The sequence below is a fragment of the Lynx canadensis genome, chromosome A1 (assembly GCF_007474595.2).
Source record: "Lynx canadensis isolate LIC74 chromosome A1, mLynCan4.pri.v2, whole genome shotgun sequence".
Lineage (NCBI taxonomy): Eukaryota > Metazoa > Chordata > Mammalia > Carnivora > Felidae > Lynx > Lynx canadensis.
Genome location: NC_044303.2, coordinates 78,232,131 through 78,258,718, shown reverse-complemented (window position 1 = coordinate 78,258,718; position 26,588 = coordinate 78,232,131). Strand labels below are relative to the sequence as shown.

The 26,588-nt window shown below is 39.6% G+C and overlaps 1 protein-coding gene across 1 annotated transcript in view; it reads left to right on the top strand.

Annotated features, from left to right (window-relative positions):
* The first annotated feature begins 8,629 nt into the window (after window positions 1–8,629).
* The window catches only part of FAM155A (family with sequence similarity 155 member A), a 625,045-nt gene continuing 607,086 nt past the window's right edge, over window positions 8,630–26,588 (top strand). The window contains 1 exon segment of the mRNA XM_030313895.1: window positions 8,630–10,111. Coding sequence (XP_030169755.1) covers window positions 9,179–10,111 — 933 coding nt within the window. The 5' untranslated portion in view covers window positions 8,630–9,178.

Sequence of the window (26,588 nt, the reverse complement as noted above, 5' to 3'; positions counted from 1 at the left end):
TGTGGTCGTGTTCAATTATTCTTTACACATACACACTTTCACTCAATAAATGTTGATATGTGCTGTTACTCTGTTAGCCGCAGAGTAAATGGAGAAAGACATTCTGCCCCTGAGGAGCTTACAACAAAGTGTTTTGTTGTTGTTGTTGTTGTTGTTCTTAGAAGAGCAGATGTATAAGCAAACACAGGCAGTATTTATAGGCATATATCAGGATAGAAAGGTCTACAACAGATAGTGTTCATCTGATATGAATGACTCATGATGGGGTTTTAGGAAGTCTGTGAACCCTGCAAAATTATGGGCAAAATATTGAGTATATGAGCATATAAGTAATCTTTTTTTGGGGAGACTCTGAAGAGCTTTTGTCAGATAGTCAAAGAGATACCTCACCCCCAAACTGATTAAGAAGCACTGCTGTGTAGATTATTGTGGAAACACCAAAAAGGGAAGTAGTCAGTAGTAAAATGGCAACTCTATTTAGAACACATTGAAGACATGTTCGTATTTATATTCCTCAAAAAGTAAAGAGTATATAACTCAATATATATTGGTTAAATGGATCAACAAACAAGGAGCTCTATCTGGAATGGTAAAGCAGCACTTGGGTGGTTCTATGAGAATGTCACTGGGAAATACTGTACCAAACCGGAGAATCCATTTGTATAATGGTGAGACTCTTCTTTTCTTTTAAAAGAAACAAACAAAAATCCTTGAAAATGTATTCTTAACCACTGCCACATGACCATTTATTATATTGTTTTCTACTGTGATCTTAAAAATCTTTATTTAGAATGACATCTAATACTTGCTATCGTTGAATCATTTTCCCGGAAATAATCACTAAATTTACCTTCTTTAAAAAAAATTTCCTTTGTTACATTAACAGCTTCATCTGGTAACCTTATAAACATCTAAAACCAACATTAGTGGATATTATTTTTTTTAATCTTTTTTTAACGTTTATTTTGGAGAGAGAGAGAGAGAGAGAGACAGAGCGCAAGTGGGGGAACCATGAAGGGCGCCTGGGTGGCTCAGTCGGTTAAATGTCTGACCAGCTCAAGTCATGATCCTCATGATCTGACAGTTCATGAGTTGGAGCCCTGCATTGGGCTCTGTGCTGCAGCTCAGAGCCCGGGGCCTGCTTCGGATTTTGCGTCTCCCTCTCTCTCTCTGCCCTCTCCCACTCACATTCTGTCTTTCTCTCTCTCAAAAATAAATAAACATTAAAAAAATATTAAAAAATTAAAACACCCCAAACTGAGATCATGACCTGAGCTGAAGTCGGATGCTTACCTAACAGAGCCACCCAGGCGCCCTTAGTGGATATTATTTTAGGGGAATGTATCTTCCTTTATTGGTAAGTTTGACAGAAAATAGTCCCTATAACATGACAGATTTTGTAAGGATTCAAGTATAAGGTAGCTCCCTCTGTTAAAAGGGATAATTTCTTTCAGGAAAAATAATCTCACCTTGTTTTCAGGTATATGTAAATTAACTTGGAGAGACTTTCCATCTTTATAACAATCATCTTCCTATATAGACACAGGCATATTTTTCCTACTGTTCAAATCTTTTATATTCTTCACTAACTTCTGTTCATTTCTCCATATGGACCTTGCTCTGTGAATCTTGGAAGACATGTTTTATCCTTGTCACTTTTTTACTTGCAAAACTCTATGTGTGTGTTGACATACATACTCAGCACAGTATTTGGCCAAAAATAAGCAATTTCTATGATGATGATGATTTCATTATGTGTGGTGCACTACATGCATTCGGTGGAAAGCATTCATGGAAGCACTTAAGCCTATATGTGCTAACTCTTAATCACAAATAATATTATTTAGCATTTCATTCTCCAGCATTCTGAATCTTGATATTGTTTTAGAGTGTCTATTCTAATTTGACTAACACTGGCCACTCTATCCAGTGGGGCCTTCACCTTGAATAGAAGGATTCATTGGTTGTGCGAAGTTATCAAGAGGGACTTTTGAGAAATGCAGTTTCCCTGGACCTCATTTTAGTCCTACTGAAGCAGGTCTGTGGGGAGAGGCCCAAGGTTACCAATCCCTACTTGACTCTCTGCCCACCAGCCTTTGGAAACCAATGAGCTACATCACCTTGGAAGTATACAGAGAGGGAGCAAGTTCTAGTTTTGCTCAGTGAACCTAATTGAGTCCATGTCAACTGAGGTCATCAAGAGACTCTGGCACATTGTTGCTAATTAACCAGAGTCCTCAGACACCTGATGGTGCCAGAACCTGCCTTTTTCTTTACAGAGAGGTTATATTAGTAAACTCTAGTTGGCCTAAAAGCTAAAGGTTTAATCTTATCTTCTTTATAAATAAACAGGCTACTCTTTATTAGCTCTTTATGTTTAATCTGCTTTTAAAAATACAGTTATGCTGGTCAAGAATTTGCACATTATCTATGAATTGTGAAAGCATAACATTCTTTTCCAGATCAATAGGTATATAAGAATGCAATTTATTTTCACTTATATGTGGTGCATAAATAGTGTATAATAAAGTCAAAGAGGATGTGCCTATTTTTGTGCACCCAGAAGACATTCAAAATGAAAAAAGAAAATGTCTCAGGGTGGTTATATATTTGATTTATGGGGTGGAAATATTCAAGCAGCGATTCTCACCAGAAAAAAAGATGTTAGATTTCACTTTCTCTGGTAAAATGGTTTGGCAGATGTTAACTCTAAGGAATTGGGGCAAATGTTTGAGAAGACAACCAGTGTATTGTTTTATATATTTTATAATGTAAAAACAGAGTAAGAAAACTGTCTCCCTTCTGATGCATAACAAACGTTGCCATTTAAATAGGAATAAAAGTACAGATTCCCATGAAAATAAGTCTAATCATATAAGAACTTGGAATTCTTTTAAAGATAGAAGCATAGATGCCATCCTGAACACAGTACACATGGAGTTCTGTTCTGTGTGTAGATAATTTCTGCAGTGTTCTCTTGCAAAAAGCTCATCCTGTTGCCAGATCCCTCAAGATAATGTATTTGCAACTGTGTACTAGTCAGCAGCCTCCTGAAATGTGCCTGTGCTATTAAACTACTCTGTGCCATTAGTCACACTCTCAGGTGAAACCCACGTAGGAGTTTCCAGACTCCACAGCCTGCTTTTTCTGATAAATGAAACCTACATTCCAGCCAAGCTATTTGCCCTTCTTTTTTACTGTGTTACATTTGAGCTGATAAGCCAACAAGGATCAACATTTACTAACCTGGTTAACACCTTCTCTGAATATATTTTATATCATGTTGATTTTAATGAACAGTGATGTTCCTGAAGACAGACTTTCAAGCATTACCTACATTTCCTCAACGAATCCCGACCACATTCAGAAGAGCCAGTTTGCTTATTATACAGTGTCACTCATGATGGCACTCCATCCCTTCTCTCTAGTCTCGTCCTTGATACCCCCACATGCCCCTAGACTCTAGCGCAGCCCACTTGCCCATAAAATTCTCCCTGCTGGGTTCCTTCAAGCACCAGAGCCTTTGGACATTGGAGGTCTTCAAGAATCCTTTCTAATGTCACTCCATGCCCCTGATAGCTTTCTATCCTGGGGTCCCTCTCAAAATCAGATTGGAGTCAAGCCCTCCTCCGAAGTCTCCTAAATTGGTAATCCTTGAGCGTTCCTTATTGTATGGTGGTTGCCAGACTAGTCTTTTTCTCTGCTCCTTGACTAAACTTCCCAAGGTCAGACATCTTGGTCTCCCCAGAGAACTGATGTACAATGAGCAGAATAGGACGGGTTGTTGGCATTTTACTTTCAGAGGGCGTGTACCCTTGAAGTGTCTTACTTTAAAACATCTTAATTCATGGGAACTGTTAGAGGAAGGCAAGGTTCAGATTCCTTAAAAACAAAGAACAGACTATAGTCTATCGTAGAAAGAAAGTATTTCTGTCCCAATTATAAAAAAAAAAATCAGATAAAACAGTTATTTTAATGCAGTATATCAGACTTTTACTAAGCATCATTGAAATATTTTGTGAGACATAATTTGACTAGATATGAATAACAACAAGATAAAAATAACAGTGCCTGGTTTTGGTTCTTCCCCTTGTTTGAGAGTAATGGACCTTTAATTTTATATATTGTTCGTTTTTTTAAAATTTCCCCATTCCTAGTACTCTTTGTGATTTAATCACACACACACACACACACACACACACACACACACACACAGAGAGAGAGAGAGAGAGAGAGAGAGAGAGAGATGCTAATGTTCTGAGACACTATTAGAATTTGTGTGTCTCTGATTAAAATTAACAATGCAATACTGAAGAGAAATTTGCATTATTATCTAATAAATGTGGATATGTATGCTATGATACTTCTGACTTCAGTCCTTAAAAGTCTGGTTTAGTAAGTGTCACCAAATGGGATTTATAATATAAAATAAATGCTAGATGCTACAGAGTGGAAACAATGACTATATATTGGTGTTGGGATTACTTATAACTTTTAAAATTGATTATTTGTTGTAATTGTCTATAATGTACATACAGTAGTTGTATAATAACAATATATATGAACACACAAATTCTGACATTGACCAGATTTAAACGATAATTGTCAATTACCCGCTTAACTTTGTATTAGGCAGAGAAGTTAAGAGAGTTTCAGCATTTTCTAGTCCCTTAAAAATATTCTGTGATGAGGTGGTGATTCTCAGGTGAGGAGTTCTGAGATTATAAATGCCTTGAATATAAAGAAAAAGTTACAGTTTCATCTTGGATGCCAGAACCTCTCTCATACAGATGTGAATTAAGTAACTATTACTTTGGTGTGTTCCTAGAGCAGTGGTTCTCAGCTGCGGTGACCTTGCTCCCAGGCATTTGCCAATGCTCGCGGACATTTTGGGTGGCCAGAACTGGGGAGAGTTGGGTGTGCTACTGATGTTTGTGAGTAGAGAATATGAAGCTTGCTGAACCTTGTGCAAAATGTAGGACAGTTCCCTCCTCCCCACAAAGAAGAATTATCTGACCCTGAACCTCCATAGAGGTGATGGCTGAGAAACACTGTTGGAGTAATTGTGAATAGCTTGATCCCAATAGTAGTGTTGGTCCTTAGCTTTAAAATACATCCCTTAGGAATTTCTATGAGTCTGTCAATAACAGGAGCATTCACTGAAGCACAGCTTCAGGCTTGCACATGAAACTTGAAGCTGAAAGTAAACATGAAGTGGTTGTGTTGGGGAAGGGAGTTAGTAGAAGATGACAGTATACTGGACTTGGGAGAAGAAAGAGTATCTATCTTAAGAACAAATACGAGGGTTCCTTTCAGCAGAACTTTTGCCATATTTTTCTTGCAACAGAAACTTAAGGTCTTTTTCATATTCAACCAAGGAGCTTTCAATTACTGTGAACAAGAGTTTGACCTGAGCTGAAAGTCCAAGCTGCCAGGCTTGGAGGCACATGGGGTACAAAGGGCACTGGGTTGGGTGGCAGTGGGTTGCTGCACAGCTGGGCAGTGGTTGTCTGTGTGGGAATTTCAGCCTGAGAACCCTTAACAGCAGTCACTGTGCTCACCTTTTCCCTTTTAGGGTAGCAGGAGGGCTCCAATGGATTTCCCATATTCATGTTAAAATGCTAGCTGCCTTCAGATCATATTTGTGTTTTGGAACTGTGTCTGGTCTGCCTGTGAGCTTTCTGTGTGAGCTTTCTTAGCTCAGGGACCCTGTGGGCTTCCCGAGCCAAGCATTTTCTGAACTTTCTATCTCGCACAGGAGAGCTCAAGAGAAATATAAACCTGTCAAATTAGGAAGAAACAAACTGACAAAAAATGAAGGGGTAGATAGAAGAAAGCAGTGAAATTAAATCATGCCACCCAGGTTTTAAACAACTAAATCTAGAGATAGAGATAAGGGTAGATAGGCAACAGAGATAATCAAGAAAAAGTCGTCTTAACATTAACCTAAAAATTTTACAAAATCCTCACGTTGAGTTTATAAGAAGAAAGGCCTTGAATTATTGCATTCCATCTAGATTTCATCACGAGGGCACAACCGGTTCAAAACGACAGGGAGAGAGAATCATCTCAGGATTTAGAATGTGATATGTTCACTTTCAGGTTCTGCAGAATCTCCTATTGCATAATAGCAATGCAGCCTTCAGATAATATCTTCCGCATATATTTATTTATACAATAGAAAATGCCAGACCTATACTCACGTCCACAAGCCGACTTTATGTTGTATTTAAATCTGGTTTGGTTTAAGAGGGTTGAAAATTTAAATTTAAGAGAAGAGTAATCCCGATGGGGGGGGGGAGAATGCATTCTAAAATTTTAAGGGATTTTTTCCAAAGGATATCGTGGTCTACGTCACTCGTTGAGAAAAGAATATTTTATTCAATGCCAAAATATCTAAGCTATCAGAAGAGAGAAGAATTCAAAGACTATCTCTTCAGCTGAAGCTGGGTTCACATACAAAGCTCAGAAAAAAAAAGTTTTATTCCATGTTTAATCTTCAACAGAACCTCAATTTTTGCTTATTTAAAAGATGCTTTGAGGTAAGGATAAACTTGCCATAGGATATATATATCGGTTAGTTTCTATATCTCCTATGTAGTTAAAAAAATTTAACATGTTGAAATCCAAAGTGCCAGAATGATATACCTACACGAATGGTCTTTTTAACACATTACATGACACGGAAAAATCAACCAGCCCTCAGACTGCACCAAGCTTTGATGGTTACCACGTACGTTTTATATGAACTAAGGATTCATGTTTAGTAAAATTTAGTATGTATCTTATGCGCGGAAAGGGCTGCCTGGTTGAATCCTGCCCATTACGGTTTTCAACTTGCCATTAAAAAAGAAAAGAAAAGACCCCGTTCTCCATGTGCCAACACTCACAGTCCCCCCTGAGAGGAAAATGAATAGGAATGGGGATCCATCCTTTTGGTTCTCCCGAGATATTTAATTAGAACGATGGCACATAGTATTGCCCATGTGAATGTGCACCGGACAGAGTATGTAGGTCATTAGGAAGCAGAGGAAGGAAGGTTGACCCGTAAGTGGACGGGTGGAGCAAACCCCTGCCCTAGGTGACAGCTAGAGAGAGCTGGAGACGGCGCTGCCCTCCGGGTGTGCGCACCGGGGAGCTGGCCCCACGCGGCCTCCTGTTCCCGCCCCCGGTGGGAGCGGGGGGGGGGGCGGAGTGGGCAGGGCCTTCGGGTAAAATGATACGTTTGCCCACAGTTTCGTCCGGCACGGCAGGAGCCGGGAGCGAGGGGGACCCCAGGTTTTCCCAGCGCGTCTGTTGCTTTGCATTCTCGGAACTCCCGGAGCCAACGCTAAGGGGCACCAGAGGCTCGGGCTGCAGCGGCCGCCTCCGGGGCAGCCCGGCAGCCCGCTGCTGCGGAAGTCCTGGCGGTAGCGAAGCCGGACTCAGTGGGGGCTGGGGCGCACCCCTTCCGAGGGGGGGAGGTCCCGGGGGTCTGGGATGCTCCAGATACGAGGAGGAATCCTCCGTGGTCAGGACGTCGAACCGGGAGCAGAGCGCTAGGCGGCCACCCCCGGTAGCCCAGGTCTTCTTAAACTGTTTTTTCCTGAGACCCTGTGAGGTTGCCTGTAACCTCCTAATTTTATTTTGGAATATGTCGCTGTAACATACGCAGCTACGACTGTAGATAACAGGTGCGCACACACACACAGCATCCCTTCCAAACACTAAAATCATCTGACAATTCAATACACTGGAGGCTGTTGATCTCCAGTTGTCTGGGGCTTCCTAGGCACCTGCAGAGAGCAAATGTCCTCTCCTGTCTTGTCCAGGCCATTCGTATTTACTCTCTTGCCCCCATCCTTTCATCTGACCTCCATCATTCCTTAGTGGAGAAGGCAGTACCCAGACCCTCGCCCCGCCGGAAACCTCCCAAGTGCCGGCAGCCCGCCCGCCTGCCGCTCGGACTTTCTCCGGAGGCACAGCGGGAGCGGGAAATGCTGTAGACATTAGCCGGCATCCTCGGCCGTGCGCTCGGCATTCTGACCTCGGTCAGTGGGAACAGAAGAGAAAACCCTAAAGCGGCCTCGGAGCTCCGGTGGGGCTCGCGGGCGCAGCCGGCCCCCACCCCGCCGGCCCCCACCCCGCCGGCCCCCGAGCGTCCTCGCCCTCCCGCTGCGCCCGGGGCCCAGTCCGGTGCCAATGCGCCAGGATGGAGAGATCTCCGCGCGGGAGGAGATGACGCAAAAGCCAGTGCTCCCCCCAAAAAAAGTGTTTCTCCAGGACGAAGATGGCGGCAACTTAGCCGGGGACTGAAGATGACTGTGGCTCTCGGGAGGCCCAGCCCAGGCGATTCGGCCCCGAGGTCCGGGGGAGGCGGCGTCAGCAGTCGGAGCCCGGCCGCGGCGGCGCCCGCGGGCAGACCGGCGGCGGCGGCGGCGGCGGCGGCGGCGGCAGTTCGAGCGCGGGGTGGGGGGTGGGGGGGAGGGAGAGCCCTGCCGGCGGCGGCTGCCCAGGCTCCGGACTCGGGGAGAGCGAGCGAGAAGTAGGAGCAGGCGGAGGAGGAGAGAAAGGAGAAGGAGAGGAAGGAGGAGGAAGAGGAGGAGGAGGAGGAGGAGGAGGAGGAGGAGGAGGAGGAGAGGAGCGGAGCTGGGGAGGCGCTCTGGTCGCCGTCAGTGGGCAGCGGAGACGCGGCATGCCCCTGGCAGGGGAGAGCGGGCTGTCCTCAGCGGGGCCATGGGGACCCGCGCTGTGACAATGCCTGGGTGAGAGAGGATCAGCGCCAGCCACCCCGCCACCTCCACCATCACCTCCTGCACTCAGCTCACCACCGGCCACCAGCCCCTGCCTCCTCCGACTGCCTCTCTCTCTCTCTCTCCCTCTTTCTCTCTCTCTCTCTCTCTCTCTCTCTCTCCATTATTGTTTTCCACTCTACAGACGATGGGGTCGGCTTATGATTAGGTCGGGAGCAAGTCAGATCTTCCTCCAAAGATTGGTAATATTTATGTAGGCAAAAAGAGAAAGGAGAAAGAGAGAGAGGGGGAGAGAGAGAGAGAGGGAGAGAGAGAGAGAGAGAGAGAGAGAGAGAACCGGGAGGAGGGGATAAGGAAATTAAACCCTTTAAGTCAATGCATATTGTGGTGACACCGGCACAGGAGCCCTCACGGTGGAGTCGGCCAGGGCTGTGCGTTCCCAAAATATGACCAGGGGTGCTTGGATGTGTCGGCAGTATGACGACGGCTTAAAAATCTGGTTGGCCGCACCCCGGGAGAACGAGAAACCGTTCATCGATTCAGAGAGGGCTCAGAAATGGCGACTGTCTCTGGCATCTCTCTTGTTTTTCACAGTCCTGCTCTCTGATCACTTGTGGTTCTGCGCCGAGGCCAAGCTGACCCGGGCCCGGGACAAGGAGCAGCAGCAGCAGCAGCAACATCAGCAGCATCAGCAGCAGCAGCGACAGCAGCAGCAGCGGCAGCGGCAGCAGCAGCAGCAGCAGCAGCAGCGGCAGCGGCAGCAGGAGCCCTCCTGGCCCGCGCTCCTGGCGAGCATGGGGGAGTCCTCGCCCGCCGCCCAGGCGCACAGACTCCTCTCCGCCTCCTCGTCCCCCACCCTGCCCCCCTCCCCGGGAGACGGCGGCGGCGGCAAGGGCGACCGAGGCAAAAACAACCGGAGCAAGGCTCTTTTTCTAGGAAACTCTGCCAAACCGCTGTGGCGCCTGGAGACTTGTTACCCCCAGGGCGCCTCTTCGGGCCAGTGCTTCACGGTGGAGAGCGCGGACGCCGTGTGCGCCAGGAACTGGAGTCGGGGGGTGGCGGCCGCGGGGGAGGAGCAGCAGGTGAGGGGGACGCATCCAACTCCGCTCTGGAACTTGTCAGATTTTTACCTTTCGTTTTGTAATTCCTACACACTTTGGGAATTGTTCTCGGGGTTATCCAGTCCCAACACTTTGAACTGTAGTCTGGATGTGGTGCTCAAGGAGGGCGGCGAGATGGCCACTTGCCGGCAGTGCGTCGAGGCTTACCAAGACTACGACCACCACGCTCAGGAGAAATACGAAGAGTTCGAGAGTGTGCTCCATAAATATTTACAGTCGGAGGAGTACTCGGTGAAATCCTGTCCTGAAGACTGTAAGGTAGGAACAGTGGATTTTTTTTTTCGCCCCCTCTTGAGCTTTACTGTCTGTGTGTGTTTGGCCGGAGACGTCCTCTAGAGTTTTAAAATAGTTTTTTTTTTTTTTTTTTTCTTGACTCTGGTTTTGTTACTTCACTTGTTGTTTTTGTGGTTAGGAGGGCCTGACTTGCTTAAGTTGGGAACACCTTGAGGATTGCCGGTGGACTGGTGCCTTCTGGGAATCCTTGGAAGCTCAGGAAAGACCCTGGCGTTCTGAGATGATAAAGCTGATGCTTTGCTATCTGTTACATCTATGCAGTTGGTTCAAACTCTGTTACCATTTTTTTTAATGGAATTTGAATGCAGCTTGTTAGGAAGACAGATGGAACTGGATACTGATGACCCCAGATAAAATCAGTCAGTGACAGGCATGTGTGGTTTGGCTTATGGACCTGCACACATGTTCTCTCTGATATAGTGACATCATTAAGTTGGTTGGCCAGAGGGACAAAAGAAAGTGTTTGTAGTTGTTTATGCAGGAAGAATGAAAAAGCATTTTACTTGTTTCACAGGGGTAATTCTGGTTGTTTGGGAAGTATGGAGGCCTACCTAAGTGTATTTATTCACCATAAGTTTCCTGTTTTCTCTTAGACATTTGTATAATAACTGATCTGAGACTCATTATGAGTAGAAAGTTTTATTTAAATATCTGGTGATCGATGAACAGTGTTAGCTAATTTAACACACCTTACGTAATTAGCTTTAATTATCAGGATCCTCTACAGAAGTGCTAAATGGCAAATGCTAGATGCTATGAGCTCCTTAATAGAGTGTATTATATTCAGCCTCTTCCTGTTGAATATAATAATGGATATAATACTTGCTGATTGACAAAGGAGAAGCCAATGCAAGTTTCTTAAGAAATGGTCAATGTAATTAATCAAGGGCGCCAGTGCCAGCAGAAGTGTCTCTGTCCGTGGTGCTGAAATGAGATTTGCCCCAGAGCTCTGTTGAAGATGAATATACTGCAGTGACCTTTTAGTAGGGAAGAAATGATGACAGAATCTCAATAAGCCTTTATGTTTCATCCCAGGGGTAATCTCTTAAACAGCACAAGAAAATACTATTGCTTTTCAGAAGAAAAAAATACACCACAGTCTCTTCCTTTCTCTTGACTACTCCCCCAAGTCCACTCAGGAACAGAACTGTCCCTCTTCTGCCTCACTTGCTTTGTATTGGGGAAGTGTAATCAAGGGCAGTATGGATCAAAGGCTTTTGTGATACTTTGACTAGAGAACTGGGCAAAGGGATACCTGTTTAAAATGAACATAGTTCAAGGGCTGTATTTTACTTTGGATTGATTAATTGTGCTTTTGACAATTAAGCTAAACTCAAACTAAACTTGCTTTGTCAACATTCTTTAAAAGACTAGAAATAGGGCTTCTTTTCAGATAGTAATACTGAGTTTACAACATTAATCTGGAATGCTCCTTCACTAGATAAATGGATCTTAAACTTTCTGTTTTTCTTAAACATACCACTGTAACTCATGCCTGGGGATCAAACTTACTCTTAATGGCAGAAGTTAATGAATGACTAGTATATTTATTGCATAGTTATTTATTTTGACAAGATATGTTGCCTCAGAATTGTAAAGATAAGGACGCTCATGTGTCTGCTAATTACACTGCTAATAAAAAGGTTGCAAAGATTTCACTGTAGTTATGTTCAAAAGTGGTAGCTTGTAATAATATAATTTTGTTTGCTTCCCTGAATGCAAACTGTTATAGAAATTTCTAGTAATCCCAATTTGCATAGGACAGTATTTAAAACATAGTCTGTATTGTCAATAGACGGCAACATATTTTCAGATAAACATGTCAAATAGATTTTTGTTCAAATACCCAGATTTTAAATATATGTAAATGTTTATCTTCTCCTTGACCTGACATAAATCTCAACTTTATAACTATGTTATCATTCATCGCTATAAAGCATAGTGTAGGTTAAACTAACTTGTGATGTTGTAAACTACTTCTGTATTGTGTATCTGTATAAAATAGTCATCATTAACTGCATACACAAAAGCATATTATACAAATATCAGTTCCTTTTCTTCACATGGAAAAGTAAATACAGACAATTGAATTTCTTATCTCCACCACACAGAATTTGTTACCCAGGATGTCTTTCCACAGTAACTGTTTTCAAAAATTACAGTTTCAAATTTAAGGTGTCAGTGTTTTTGGTTGATAACTCACAAATCAATTGCTTAGTTTTTTAGTTTAATGTATGATTTGTTTATGATTCTGCAAAGGCCACAAACATATCCAAATACAAATTATGTTATATGGCTTCAAATGCTACTTGCACACATTTGAAAGATGTGTGTGAGTTATTTCTAAACATACTTATTTCAAACTTATAATTATGAAATGAGGACTATCATCAAGGGCCTTGTTCAGAATATACATTCTATGTGAAATTTTCCATATTTTAAGGTAGCCACAAAGTCCTAGGCTACATTAAAAGTAAATGCATTATATTTCTGGGATTGGTAATGTATTCATGAAAAAATCCAGTTTTGATAGTTTATAAATATATTTACAGAGTTATAGACATAAAATACTTAATGATATTAGGTATACAAACTATTGTAATTCATATTTTAGGATAAATATACTAACTTTATTGTACTGATATATAATCAAATGATCAATGCAGTTATTTCTAGCTTTTAAAAGTTAGGACATATATTTATTACCTTCTAGTTTTATATTCTAGTCCCCCCCCATTTAGAAAGCTGCCAATAGCATGTATGTGTAAAATTAAACCAGATTAAATTTAATTTCTATTTAACTTTTTAAAAAGGCTTTTTGATCCATTATGTTGAAAAAAAAAAAAAACCTTACTATTAATCTAATACGATAATAAGGTCTTGAGTCCAAAGTAATTGGAGATCAAATACAGCTTGGATTTACTTTAGCAAACCTTTGTATTTCAACATATAATAGAAATCATTTGTATCCGAGAAAATTTCTTACTATTCTGAGAAATAGCTGGTTTAATTTTTTTAAAGAAAGTATACACATTTATCTAGGAAGTAATTTATGAAAAAATAAAGAATAAAAATTATTGCATGTGTCATTTACATTATAACATTCAAGCTGCTATATTACATAAAGCAGCAAAAATTATATGACAGTGATTCACAGTGTTTTTCAAAATAGTGTTTTTTGATATGTTTAATAAGAATCTAACAGATATTTAAAAAATTTTAAGCTAGGTGGTATTATTAAAAATATAATGTTCTAAGATATAAAATTACATATGTACATGATTAACATACTTGATTTTTTTTTACTTAAATGAAGATTTTCCCTTAAATATGCCATTCTTTAGCTTGTAAGCACTCTTGAAAATCTTTATTATAAAAATTATAAAAATGTATATATTATAAAAATTAATGTTATAAAATGTGTAAAAATTGTATACATATATTATATATGTATATAAATATACTTAGGGAATACAAAATTCTGTGTGAACAGGTGAGTTTTTGTTACTGCTAGCTTTATTTACTTACTATACCTTAAGACAGATGGTCAGCAAAAGCAGGTTTGAGGTTAGATTCTAACATAAATCATTACATCATCTGTATTTTAGTTCTGTCGGCACAAGTCTAATCTTTATACTCGCAAGAATATATGCATTCTCATATTTTTAGTTTTATAGTCTCATATTAAAGCAGATTCTATTGCCTATTTTTATTTAACAGACATTGACCAAAGAGATGCTCTGCCAGTGTTAGGCATATGTAACAATTCTGATAACTGAAGCTTTCTGTAATATTTGCAGGAACCACTTACAAACAGTAACCAATTTGATAACGTAGAATTTGGGTTACATAATTTGCAGTTTGAAAAAAAAGGCATTTCTTAAGTTCTTATTTATTTTGGTGTCATGCACTATAAATTCTTAAGAAATAATATTTTTAAAGAAAATCAAATATCTTACAATTCTTTCTACTAAAATATTATTTTGCTGTTGATTAAGTGCAATTGTGGGTATTATGACACTGTTCAGAAGTGTGGAATGAATCTGCAAATACGACTTTTTATATTCTACCACTTAATTATTTTCATCTGAAAAATCAAATAGTCTAACCATGCAGATGATCACTTTAACCATTAATAAGGTAATTTATAAGATGAACACCATGATCATAATCATTTTTATGATCCAGATTTTTTATTTATTATGTTTTTGTTCTGTATGCAACTACTGATTTATGATCTGTGTTTTATTTTTATAGGGAAACACCCCAAAATTTATCTTAATATTAGATGCCTGTTTTATAGACTATCTTAATATTAGATGCTTGTTTTATAGACTAAAGAACAAATATTTTTACTTTGAGCTTGTAACTGGGTCAGATTAGTAGCTATATAGGGCATATCCACAAAGTTTCAATAATTGCCGTTATACATTGGTTAATCACTGTAATTAGAGGAAGTTGGTGTCTGCATATGCAAGGTGAATTAAGTGTGAAGGAAAGGAGATCAAAGAATTCTTTCAGCCCAGTGCTCCCCCACATACATATCATAATACATTAAGATATCTTTTCTTGCTAAGTTGATTATGCAAGAACAAATATACACATAACTATTTCAAACAAGAGAACATTTGGTTTGAATTATCTGACCTGTTGCTTTAATTTCCATTCCTAATTTCCTGTTTAAATCTTTATCTTCTGTATCAACCTCACATGAACTCAGCACCAAACATTTTGTCATTTGTTTTATTTATATTGATATATACTGCGGAGATGGTTCTTCAATGTCAGTGAACATTTAGGCTGGATCATGGTCCTTGGGGTCACGCTGGAATGTCCCGGGGATCTGTGAAGAAGATCTTAGTGCCAAAGAGATTCTGATTTCATTGGTCTGGCTTGTGTCATGGGCTTGGCATTTCTAGTTTTCCTGGTGACTCTCATGTGATGAGAATGGAGCTCAGATATTTTTGAAAAGTGGGAGAGGTAACAGGACATAGCCAGAGTGCAGGGGAGCAAATATGTAGCAACTAGATTGAGGGAATAGATGAAAAACGATCCAGCTGGGTGAAAAGGGAAAGAGATATGCCCGGAGAGAATGTGGAGAGAAGGAGTTGGATGCAGAGAAGACCAGAGATTTGAATGTTTGAGGATGGGCCCATTGGCTATGGCAATTCTTTCTTTTAGGGAGAACTGGGTCACCATACTAGTGTTCAATAATGGGCTGATCACATGAGCGCAGAACTCAATGATTATCTTCCTGAGACTGATCAGCTATTTGATTAGAGGAGCCCCAGTCTCATTACTTTTGTCTGTAATTTTAGCCTATGTAAATGGCTAAAGTTCAGACTTTTTAAAAAGTACATGGTTGGTTGTGAGAGAAAACATTTTGGCTTTTCATAGCATTAAATAATTAATTAATTTTATCAATCCTAGGAAATTATAATTCTTTTTCACTTCTATTGTAATGATAAGCCATGGTTTTTTTGTTTGTTTTTGTTTTTTTAACTTATTTCTATATTACTGTAGTAACTACTTGACATTCATAAGCAGTCACGGATTACAACAGCTTAATTTAGGAATTAGTTTTAAGAGGATCTTATTGTTCTGTTTGGAAATGATTGTAATATGAATCATTTCATTTTTAACATTTTAGATTATAAGATGCTGTGAAACATTAAATTTCAGTTTTATCTCATAGGAATTAAATGTAATTACAATCCAAATAATGGAATTTCTTTAATGAAATGTAAATTTACTCTGATTCTTTACAACTGGAAACAAGAGATAGTTAACATTTGTCTTTCTTTAGTAATAAATAATTCCCAATTTGCAGTACATATTGTGTTGGGCTACATGAAAATATTTAATCCTTGGTTGTTTAAAGTGTGAAAAGGTAATGATTAATCCCCACCACCCCTCGGTAGTCTGTTTCTACATTCAATCATCTATAGACAACATGTCGTCTCAGCTACCAGAGACGGTAAAAAAAAAAAAAAAAAAGTTTTACAAACATGGAAGTTTACTGTCTGTCTCAACACTGTTACTGATTTTAGCAGTGGCAGTAGCATGTCCACACATAAAACATGATGGGTAAATGCAAGTCGGTTCTATGGAAATGCCTGGGGATTAAGTGTGTCAGCTGCTTCACTCCGTACAAGAGGGAAAACGGGCTTTAGTCAAAACTGTGTCTCCACCCTCCAGTTTTCTTACCTTCCTCTCATGGCCCCTGGACGCCGAATGTCCCGGCCTTGCGTCCCATGGGAAATGCAAAGTTAAGGGGTCTTTCTTTGTATCCCTACCGCCATCAAAAGTGATCAGTCTCTTTCTCACTGAACTATCACTGGCTTAGTTTATTTGAAAAAAAAATTGAACTCAGGTGTAAATGGACGATCATGACAACGGATTAGCTATTGCAGAAAACGACTTGAATCACTCGTAAGTTTAAGTGCTGGAGCAAACTTCAACAGGAGCTGTTTAATAAGCTTTAGAGCTCATCAGGAGTCAGAAACTTGTCTAATCCATTTAATCTTTGCACCATCTCTATATGAGGTAATTTTATCACAGATTTTACAGATGAGTAAAGTGAGGACATAGAGTTGACTATTCCAAGGTCAAACAGCCGGGCAGTTTTAAAGATCAAGTTTGGGGCGCCTGGGTGGCTCAGTCGGTTAAGCGTCTGACTTCGGCTCAGGTCATGATCTCACAGCTCATGAGTTCGAGCCCCGTGTTGGGCTCTGTGCTGACAGCTCGGAGCCTGGAACCTGCTTCGGACTCTGTGTCTCCCTCTCTCTCATTCCCCCTCCTGTGCTCATGCCCTGTCTCTCTCTGTCTCAAAGCTAAATAAACATTAAAAAAAATAAAGATCAAGTTCACTTTGTCACTTTAATGTATTTTCTTTTATTATGAGCATTACAAACATAACCAAGGAGTGAAAAGATCAGCATAATAAGTCCACATATACCTCCACGTCGATTTAACAACTGTTAAAAATCTTGCTGTAGGAAATAGCTCTAGGGAGATGTTCATGCTCAGTTGTGAAGGACCATATATCCCATGCTAAGGTCTTTGAGTTTTATTGTCTGTATGATAAAATATCAGGCAGGAATTTTAATCAAGAAGGATTCTTTTGGGATGCTTTGTTTTTCTCAAAAATTAGCTTTGGCAACAATGTGATAATAGGCAGGAACAGGGTGAAGTAATGCCAGAGAGATCTGTTCAGAATCTGCAGTATTCCTTAGGGGTAATATGATGGCTATAAGTCAGTATTCTTCATCAGAACTTTCTTAAAAATATTTTTTTAACGTTTATTCATTTTTTGATAGAGACAGAGCGTGAGTTGGGGAGGGGCCGAAAGAGGAGGAGACACAGAATCTGAAGCAGGCAGCTTCTGAACTGACAGCACAGAGCCAGACGTGGGGCTCGAACTTACGGACCGTGAAATCATGACCTGAGCTGAAGTCAGACGCTTAACCGACTGAGCCACCCAGGAGGCCCTTTCATCAGAACTTTCTATGGCAAAATAAATGTTTTATACTCCACCCTGTCCAATATGGTAGCCCCTAGCTGTGTGTGGTTACTAAGCAGTTGAAATGTGGCTAGGGTGAATGAAGTTCTGGATTTTAAATTTTATTTAAACTTAAATTAGTCTACATTTAAATAGCCTCAGTGTCTAGTGGCTACCATGTTGGGCAGAATGACTACAGTGACTATGAAAGTGGAGAAGAAAGGCAAGATTCAGGAGCCTTTTCTCGTTTCAAACTTACCGACTGTAGAGGAAAGATGTGATTCAAAATTTATAAAAAGTGAGATTATGGATGTTGATACCTTCTGTTAATTAATTAATCAATTAACTGATATTTATTTATTTATTTATTTATTTATTTAGAGAATGTGAGCAGGGGAGGCGCAGAGGGAAGGAGGGAGAGAGAGAGAATCCCAGGCAGGCTCTGTGCTGTCAGGGCAGAGCTTGACGTGGGTCTTGACCCCACAAACCTTGAGATCATGACCTGAGCCATAATCAAGAGTCAGATGCCTAACTCACTGAGCCACCCAGGAACCCTGGTGTTGATACCATTTGAAGAGATAAGAGATACAGAGGGAAGAATGAGTTGGAATTGAGATTGTTGAAAGAAACAAGGACTTCATTTTTATAGATAATGATAGCAGGAGATACCCAGTAGATCGCACACCATGCGATAGGAAGTTTGGTGGTGAAGTTCACACTCTACAAATGCGTTTGATTTGGGAAGCTATGGACAGAGATTAGATGACTTAGCGAAAAATTATATGGACAGAAAGCCAAAGATGAATCCTGAGGAAGAACAACATCTGAGGGTTTGAGCTGAAAAGGGACCAGACAAGGAAGGAGACAGAGAAGAATGAGGAATAAGAGTGAAGATGTGAGGGAGAAGGATGAATGTGCAAGAGAGAGGAGGGAGAGGGAGAAGCAGAGGAAGAGGGGACGGAGAAAGAATCATGAGAATGTGCTAATCTGAAAGGTATAGGGAAGGATTTTAAGAAAGGTGCAGAATCAGTCAGGAGTGTCTTACCTTGCAGATAGGACACATAGGATGAGCCCAGGACTAGGTCACTGGATTTGGCAATTATTTTCCTTATTGATTATGAGAGTAGTTTTGATAGATTGGTAGGGAGAGATATCAAATTGTGATGGACTAAGGAATAAATTGGAGCTGAGATAAAGGCTCATCTGAACTACTCTTCCTTAAGAGAGAAAAGAGGAGGAGAACGGGGTAGGTGGAAAGATGTGGAATTTAAAGAAATAAATATTTTATGATGCAATAAACTTTAGAATATTCATAACTTTTGATCTAGGACCCAGATAGGTATACGAGACAGAGAGTACCAGACTCACAAAAAAATGAGCGATGGCACCAGATCCCAAAGAAGAGGTGATAGGCTCCCATCTATTCTTAGCCTTGGGAGGAGGAGAGGTTGTATCTGTGTGCATTCTGCTGTACATCTCAGATCCCTTGTTTTGTTTATGTTTTGAACAAGAACAAAACTTTAATTTCAGAATGTCAGAAAACAAACACATTTGTCATCTTGAATATGCTTAAATGTAGTAGGAAATTCCTTTTCAAATAATATAAAATAACTACTGATTGTAAATATCAACAATTACATACTATGTGTTACTGTACACATTTTCTTTAGGAATGTGTTGCCCTGGGGTTTAATTGTGTATTTAGGGAATCCGCTGAATTGAATGAGGCCATTTCTTTATAGGATTTCTTTAAAAAATTATTGAATTAGAAATAGAAATTAATTTTAAACTGAAGAGAGAATACAGTATAATGGTTAAAAGAACAAATGAGGATAGTCTGGGTTCAGCTCTTTAGATTCACCATTTATTAGTTACATGTTATCACCCAAGTTACTTAAAATAGGGATTTTAGTATCTCTCTCTATAAGATGGTAACAGGGAAGAAATCAAAAGACTCCCATGCATATAAATATACCCAACCTAGGACTTGATGATGCCCAACAAATGGTGACAAGTTATTAAAAGCCATGGGGAAAAAGCTATGAGAAAATCAGTAAAATTAACATAGTCTTCTCTTGAGATCTCACAGACATTTTTCTGGTAAACAACACTCATTTACCAGAGTTTTATAAGCAGACTTTTCATCTTGCATGATAACATTCTCAGCTTTATTACATCTACATTCCTTCTGCTTCTCTAGAAAGGTGAATAAATTATTGAACAATCCTACAATAAAACAGAAAACAAAAGTTCATCTGGAGCGAAAATATTCCATTCTTAAAGCTCGAGTTTTGCTCTATTTTAGGTGAAAAATGAACATGTGTTGGGTTTTAGACTGAGTGGATTCTCTTAGATTAGTCCAGGGGGATTTGAGCCCTTTTGTGCACGAATTGTTTTGAGAGGACAAGTGGGAAACCACTGTGATGATCTAACATCTCCTGGGACCCTATTGGTTAAAACAAAATTCTGGGGGAAACTTCTGTATTAAGTAGTTTGTGAGGCATCGTAAAGTGTTGCCTTCAAAATCCATTTTAAAAGATGGGGCTCTTTGCCCTTCTTTCTAGATTCTTGGGTTTGTGTTTGTTTTTTGCGTCCCTGTAATTTTTTGCTCTGACCCACATTTACCCATTTAGCCATACTTAGTATTTTTATTAATTGGGAGACGGAGTTGGGTAAAAGATTGCCTCGATACTGAACTAGAGCTAGCATAAAATGCAAACATGGCAAGTGCCAAGATATAGAAACTGAATGGGGAGAATAAAAGACGGACTGTGCATCATGAGTGGGAACATGATTGCCCTGAGAAAGAGAAGACACAGAGAGGCCCAGCAAGGTTCTTTAACTAGATAAAAATCATCATATGGAGGGGGAGACTTGTTATCCAGTACTTTGCATGGCTCTAGGCTCTGTATATGGGTGTTTTGTGCAGGAATATCTTTACTCTCTATAAGAAGGAGTGTTCTATTAAAGGGTACAGTGGAAACAGTTGCCTAAGGAAATGAGAGCACATTGCTACAGAAGATGTGCAAATGGGATGGGAGCGATCTGCGATCTGCTGTGACCCTACGGGGGGCATCTTGCCCTCGTGTTGCTGGTTGACCAGACGATTTTAAATATTCCAAACAACAGCCTTTGGCATAAAATGAAGGACCCAGAAGAGATAACTTTGCTCAGTGAGATTGTACTTAGTGTCAATCCCTGTCAGAGAAAAATGATCTTACACAGAAAGTATAACTATTTTCTTAGCCTAGCACCTTGCTCATAATAATAATACTTTGCAAAATAAAAGTCTTGACAATATCAACTTTAAATTATTTATTTTTTGGTTCCTATTCATATTGTTATCAGTCTGAATAACTTTTAAAAAGAACAAATCAACTACATATGCTTATCCTGAGGATATATAGGAATGGAGTTAGACTAATCTATAAGGAATTTTTTTTTTTTTTTTTTGGTTATTGCGGAGTTGCAAAAACATTTATCTTCTGTTATCTTCTGATCACAAACACATCAATCACTGTTACTAACTCTCAAGCAGGACTCAAAAACATGGTCAGACTGGGAAGGAAAAGGTGAATAATGACCTTTCTCTATTTGTTTTGTGGCACTTCTTTTCAGGCATTAACTCACCCCCCATATCCAGTTCTTTGGGGATATTATCACCAGGAACAAAACTACTATGTAAAATTGCACACTGCTATCGAATTGTACCCATTTATTATGTTTTTACCACAAACAAGCCCAATGCTGATAACTCTAACATTCATATCTTGTTTATTCCCGACAGCAGTCCAATATCATGGGCAAAACTAGCTTTATCAGCAAATGGGGTGACAGTGACTGAGGTTTAGAGCAGTTAAGGAATGCGCTCAAGTTCTCACAGGTGAGTGTGGCGTAGCCAGAATTCAAACCCAGTAGTATGTGGTGCTTAATATCAGAGACTTAACTTAGTTACTATATCACACTGTCACAAATTGTTGCTCATGTCTAGTTGTTTTGTTTTGTTTTTGTTTTCGCTTTTAGGGCGGAGAATGTGGGTGGAAAGCAGCTAGACTAGATGGAAAATAAAGTTCTTTTGCACATAAAAAGAAACACAAGACACTTCATCTAGATTTCTTGTTGCTGCAGCAGCTTGGTGTGGGGAACAAACAGGGCCTAAAAGATGAGTCAAGGTTCAGATTGCTGTTCCACCGGGTCCTATGAGCTAGGGGTGCTGCTATGCAGTTTGAAGCGTCACTGAGAGGAGGAGCAAGGCAGGTGGATAATAAAATGTAGCTGGCGAGTTTTCCTCTCAGCTCAAGCCACCCTGGAAGGAGATAATGGCTCTGTACTGCCAGGCTGAATAACACCCCTCTTCCTACTGTGTAGACACTGAGCTGGTAGGAAACATTGACAGGTTTGTCCTTCTAATCCAGTAATTAGCTTCTAATCAAAGCTGTCCTTCTAGTTCAGATCAACTGCCTGATAGAGATCTTGAGCTTAGTTTCCATAAAGCCCTGTGATATATTTAACCTTGGGAATCACAGTGACCCTAGATAAGCTGGGATCATTTGTCTGAAGAGAAACAACTGTTTTTAGAAAGGTCCTCTGAATCTTAAACCCTTAAAAACAGGATATCTCCTTCCCCGTAGTGACAACTGGGCTGGCTGCTAGGAGCCATTAGGCAAGAAGCTCTGTCTGGGGCACCTGTGCTTTCTGAGGCCGTGGCCTCAGCCCAAGTCCAAGGGAAGTCCTGGGGAAAAAGGAGGACACGCAAATGCAAATGACCTTGCTGTCATTGGAGCTGTGAGTCTCCCCGTGGATCTGCTCTATGGAGGGCTGGCAGATTATGACAAGTTTCAGATATGTTCTGTGTGTCTCATGAAGTGTCTCAAAAGTATATTGAAATTTTGAGTCACTTAGGAGAAATGAATCCTTGTGTATCATTTCAGTTTGGAATTTTTAAACTTCAGTTTTATTCAGTGTGTCTGCAGATTCCAGTAAAGAAGAGGGCGTTCGAGTCTCAGTAAGCAAAATCCTTGTGGGCATAGTTGGATTTCAATGATGAATATGGATTATTTGTTTTTTTCAACTCTTATACTTGTTACCTGCTCAACCGTGGACTTGAATTCCCCTTTTAATTTTTTGCTTTTTTTTAAAGATTATTAATTAATTAAAATAATTAATTAAATCTTTAGGTATTTAGATATGTATATTTTTTGTTCTTAGGACTTAATGGATAAAATGGGCCAATCATGTATAATAGACTGTTTTACCTTCCGGGAGTCCAAAAGGCTATCTATCCATCTATCTATCTATCATCTATCTATCATCTATCTATCTATCTATCTATCTATCTATCTATCTATCTATTGTTTTTTGGCAAAAATAAGCATACTGTAAGAGTACCCAAACATTTTGTTTGTTGATTTATTTAGCCTTTGACCAATAATTTTCTCAAATCCAGATACTTCAAAATATGAGGAAGGTTTACAAAATCCATTGATATTTATAAGTCCCAAATCTTTAATCTTAACATCTCATATGAGATATTAAAAACTCAAACCTTTTCATAATAAAAGTCTAAAATGTTTCCTTAAAGCTATGGTGATTAATTTTTGATGTTCCTCAATAATTTCATAAAAGGTAGAGATTTTTAAAAGGTCCAAATTGCAGGAGTAATTGTTAACTTTGATGAAGGGGCTCATCTTTGCCTGTCACGTGGTCCAGATGCGCAGCCCCACAGAAGTGCTAGCTGGAGAGTAAACTGTCCTTTACTTCCCATGCTCCAGTGTCGATGCTGTAAGCTTTTCCTTGCTTCTATTTTGCTGTATCCACATATGAAAAGAAAAATAAGACCAATACATAACCACAGTTAGGACAAATAACATATTCCCAAAGACGTGAAATGGTGTTTTGGTAATCAACGTTTTTGGTTCACGGTCTTTGTCAGAAACATGGTGCATCACCGCTGAGGAAATGATGTTCACTTCTCCAATATTACCTGTTAATTGGATGGATGTTTACTTTTCCCACAATATCCACTTTAAACAGAGAAGTGTGAAAGCTAAGCAGTGCAAATTTGCATTTCTTTAATGACGTGATTATATCAATAATACTAAAACAATATAGCTAAAGGCACTATGCAGCACTCAACGATTTCCTTTTTTTCCCCCGAGTCAAGACTAAGGTAGATGAATTGTAGAAAAGGTGACTCGTGATAGATACGATTTAGGGGAAAAAACATATCTTCATCCAAATATATTAATTTATATTTAAAAAATGTTTGTTTTGAGAGAGAGAACACAAGATTGGGGGGCGTGGGGGGGAGAGAGAGAGAGAGAGAGAGAGAGAGAAAGAGAAGAGAAAGAGAAGAGAAAGAGAAGAGAAGAGAAGAGAAGAGAAGAGAAGAGAATCCTAAACAGGCTCAGCGCTGACAGTGCAGAGCCCAACTTGGGGCTCGATCTTGCGAACTGTGAGATCGTGACCTGAGCCTAGATCAAGAATTGGATGCTATACTAATTTATCTTAATGGCCCGACATTTGAAATACACAGGACCAGATGAAGTAGCTGAGTTCATGGTGCCACTAGATCAAGGAAAACATGTCATGGTATCTGAGAGTTCCCATTTTCTACCCCTGACCAATTACCACAGTATGCATTTGCCTGTGTAGTGCCGTGTCCATTCTGAGCAATTCTGAACTTAGCCTAAATTTTTAAAAACAACATGATAATATCTGATGCATTTCATGTCACTTGTTAAGGAGAGTCTCTCAAGGGGTAGTCTAACCAAGTTCCTGTGACTTCTCCAATTAATGGCTCAGGGCTCTAGAAGTGCCCGTTCTTGTTGCAGAATGAGTAGGTACATCAGAGGGGCCAAATAAAGGTCCGCACAGCAGAGAATGCATGCATTTTCTCAGAATGATCACAGAGATTATTTGCAGAGGATATGGTAATTGTCACCAGATGCGTTAAAGGATGCTGCATAAGGAACATTTTAATAATTTAATTTGTAATCATTGCCTCTGGGAATGCATTTTGTCATGAAATCTTTGTGTACTAAATAGGAAAAATTTGTGTAGGGACAAATGAATATCGCTTTCTAAAAGGGGATCTTTAGCGCAAACTGTTGTTGGATGGTCTGAGCACTATTATTATATGGCAGCAGTAATTTAGACACTGAGATAAAAGATACCCCACAGTGCACCTAGTTAAAAAAAGAATAAATAATCAGAAATGTCATCCTGTGTGACTCATAAATGGACATGCAAAAAAAGTAAATTTATATACAAACAGGATGATTATTAAAATAAGGAAAGGAGGGAATGTGAGAGAACACCCAGGAGAATACTGGCTTTTCTTTTTCGAGATGCACATAATTAAGAACAAGATTAAAGGCATGTAAATATCTTAATCCAGAAGCTGCAGTGCTCATAATGTGTTACTGAGAAAAACAATCTTGGTAACAAGTTTTCTTTTTCATATGGTCCCATTTTCAACCTGTAAGTGGAAATTAGATTTTACCCAGAGCCTTGACATTAGGACCACGCTACAGCCGCCTTATGAAAATGTCATGGTTTTTTTCTTGAAATACAGCAGGCTATAAGTCAGATAATTATAAAATACCAATTTTATAAAATATGGTGTTTGATATCTTTGTTACTGAACAACAGAGCTTTTTATACGGGAACTATAAACAGAGTATTTTATTTGTACATGCTTCTTTATGGGTAATTATGGGTTTGAAAAATCATAAACAGCAGTGTAATTACTCCATAGCTTGCACTGGGGATGCGTGTTTCCTTAATCTGGCCACTTAAAGAGAGAAATAACTATTCATCTCTGAACCTTTCCAGAGAAGCAATTTTTAAATCCAGTATTGTTTCCCAAATTTAGGAGACTTAAGAAAAGTATGTCACTGTTTGGTGCTGCTGATTAGTTTATGAATTTTAAGGAACTGGAAAGACACTGTATCTTGATCATACTGTGCACCAAAATCAGGAAGAGATTGAAAGAGAAAATATTCCACTTCGTAGAAAAAAGCAAGAGAGACTGTTTAACAGCCTAATAGAAACTTTTTCATTAATCCAACCAGAAAATAAAAGCTATAGATGTTGTTTTTCTTTTTTGCGAGATCCTATTCAGATACCTAACCAGGATGTTCAGAGCAGCAAAATTATTATATTACCTGAGAAATCACCCAGACAGTTCAAATAGTTCCCGAAATTCAAATTACTCGTAGGCAGATGTTTTAAAATAGCACTTTCCAAACATTGCTCTGATTATTTCACATTATGAAATGAGCTCGAGTGTTAGAAATAAAACACGGAAGAAGTTGAACCCCTAGTGGCCATTCGTGGACTTTCGGTGGCAATCTATTACTCACATAGAAACAAACACAAATCAGTACTGTGACTGCTTTTGTCGTCTGATTTGAAGAAAGTTTGACATCAATCGGTAACCCAAGTAAAGGGCAAATAATTGATATAAAGCAATTGATATAAATACTTACTTTGTAAGTATAAATGATTTAACTAAATGTTGCTTTTTAATTTTAATTTATTTCATGGATAGGCAGCAGAGTTATGCCCAAAGCCGGAGGGCAGTTCTATTCTTTGTTAAGATCATAATAATTGACAATTATTATGCACCTGGGGTTGGTGCCAGACCAATTTATGTAATTCTTTGTGGTAGGTCTGATAATTATTTTCATTTTGTAGATGAGGAAGCAAAGGCCTAGGGCAGAAGACCCGTAACTAAAGTTTATTCTAACAATGGTTTTCTGCTTGTTTTCTGTCACACTGCTATGGTACAGAAGCAGTCCTGATTTTCAGATATTACAGATTATTGAAAAGGAAGAAAAGCAGGTATCACTTGTTGCTTGAGGACAGTTTCCAGCAACATGTGGATGGTTTACATGATAAATCTATAAAATGAATTCTGTACGTATATACTCGCCC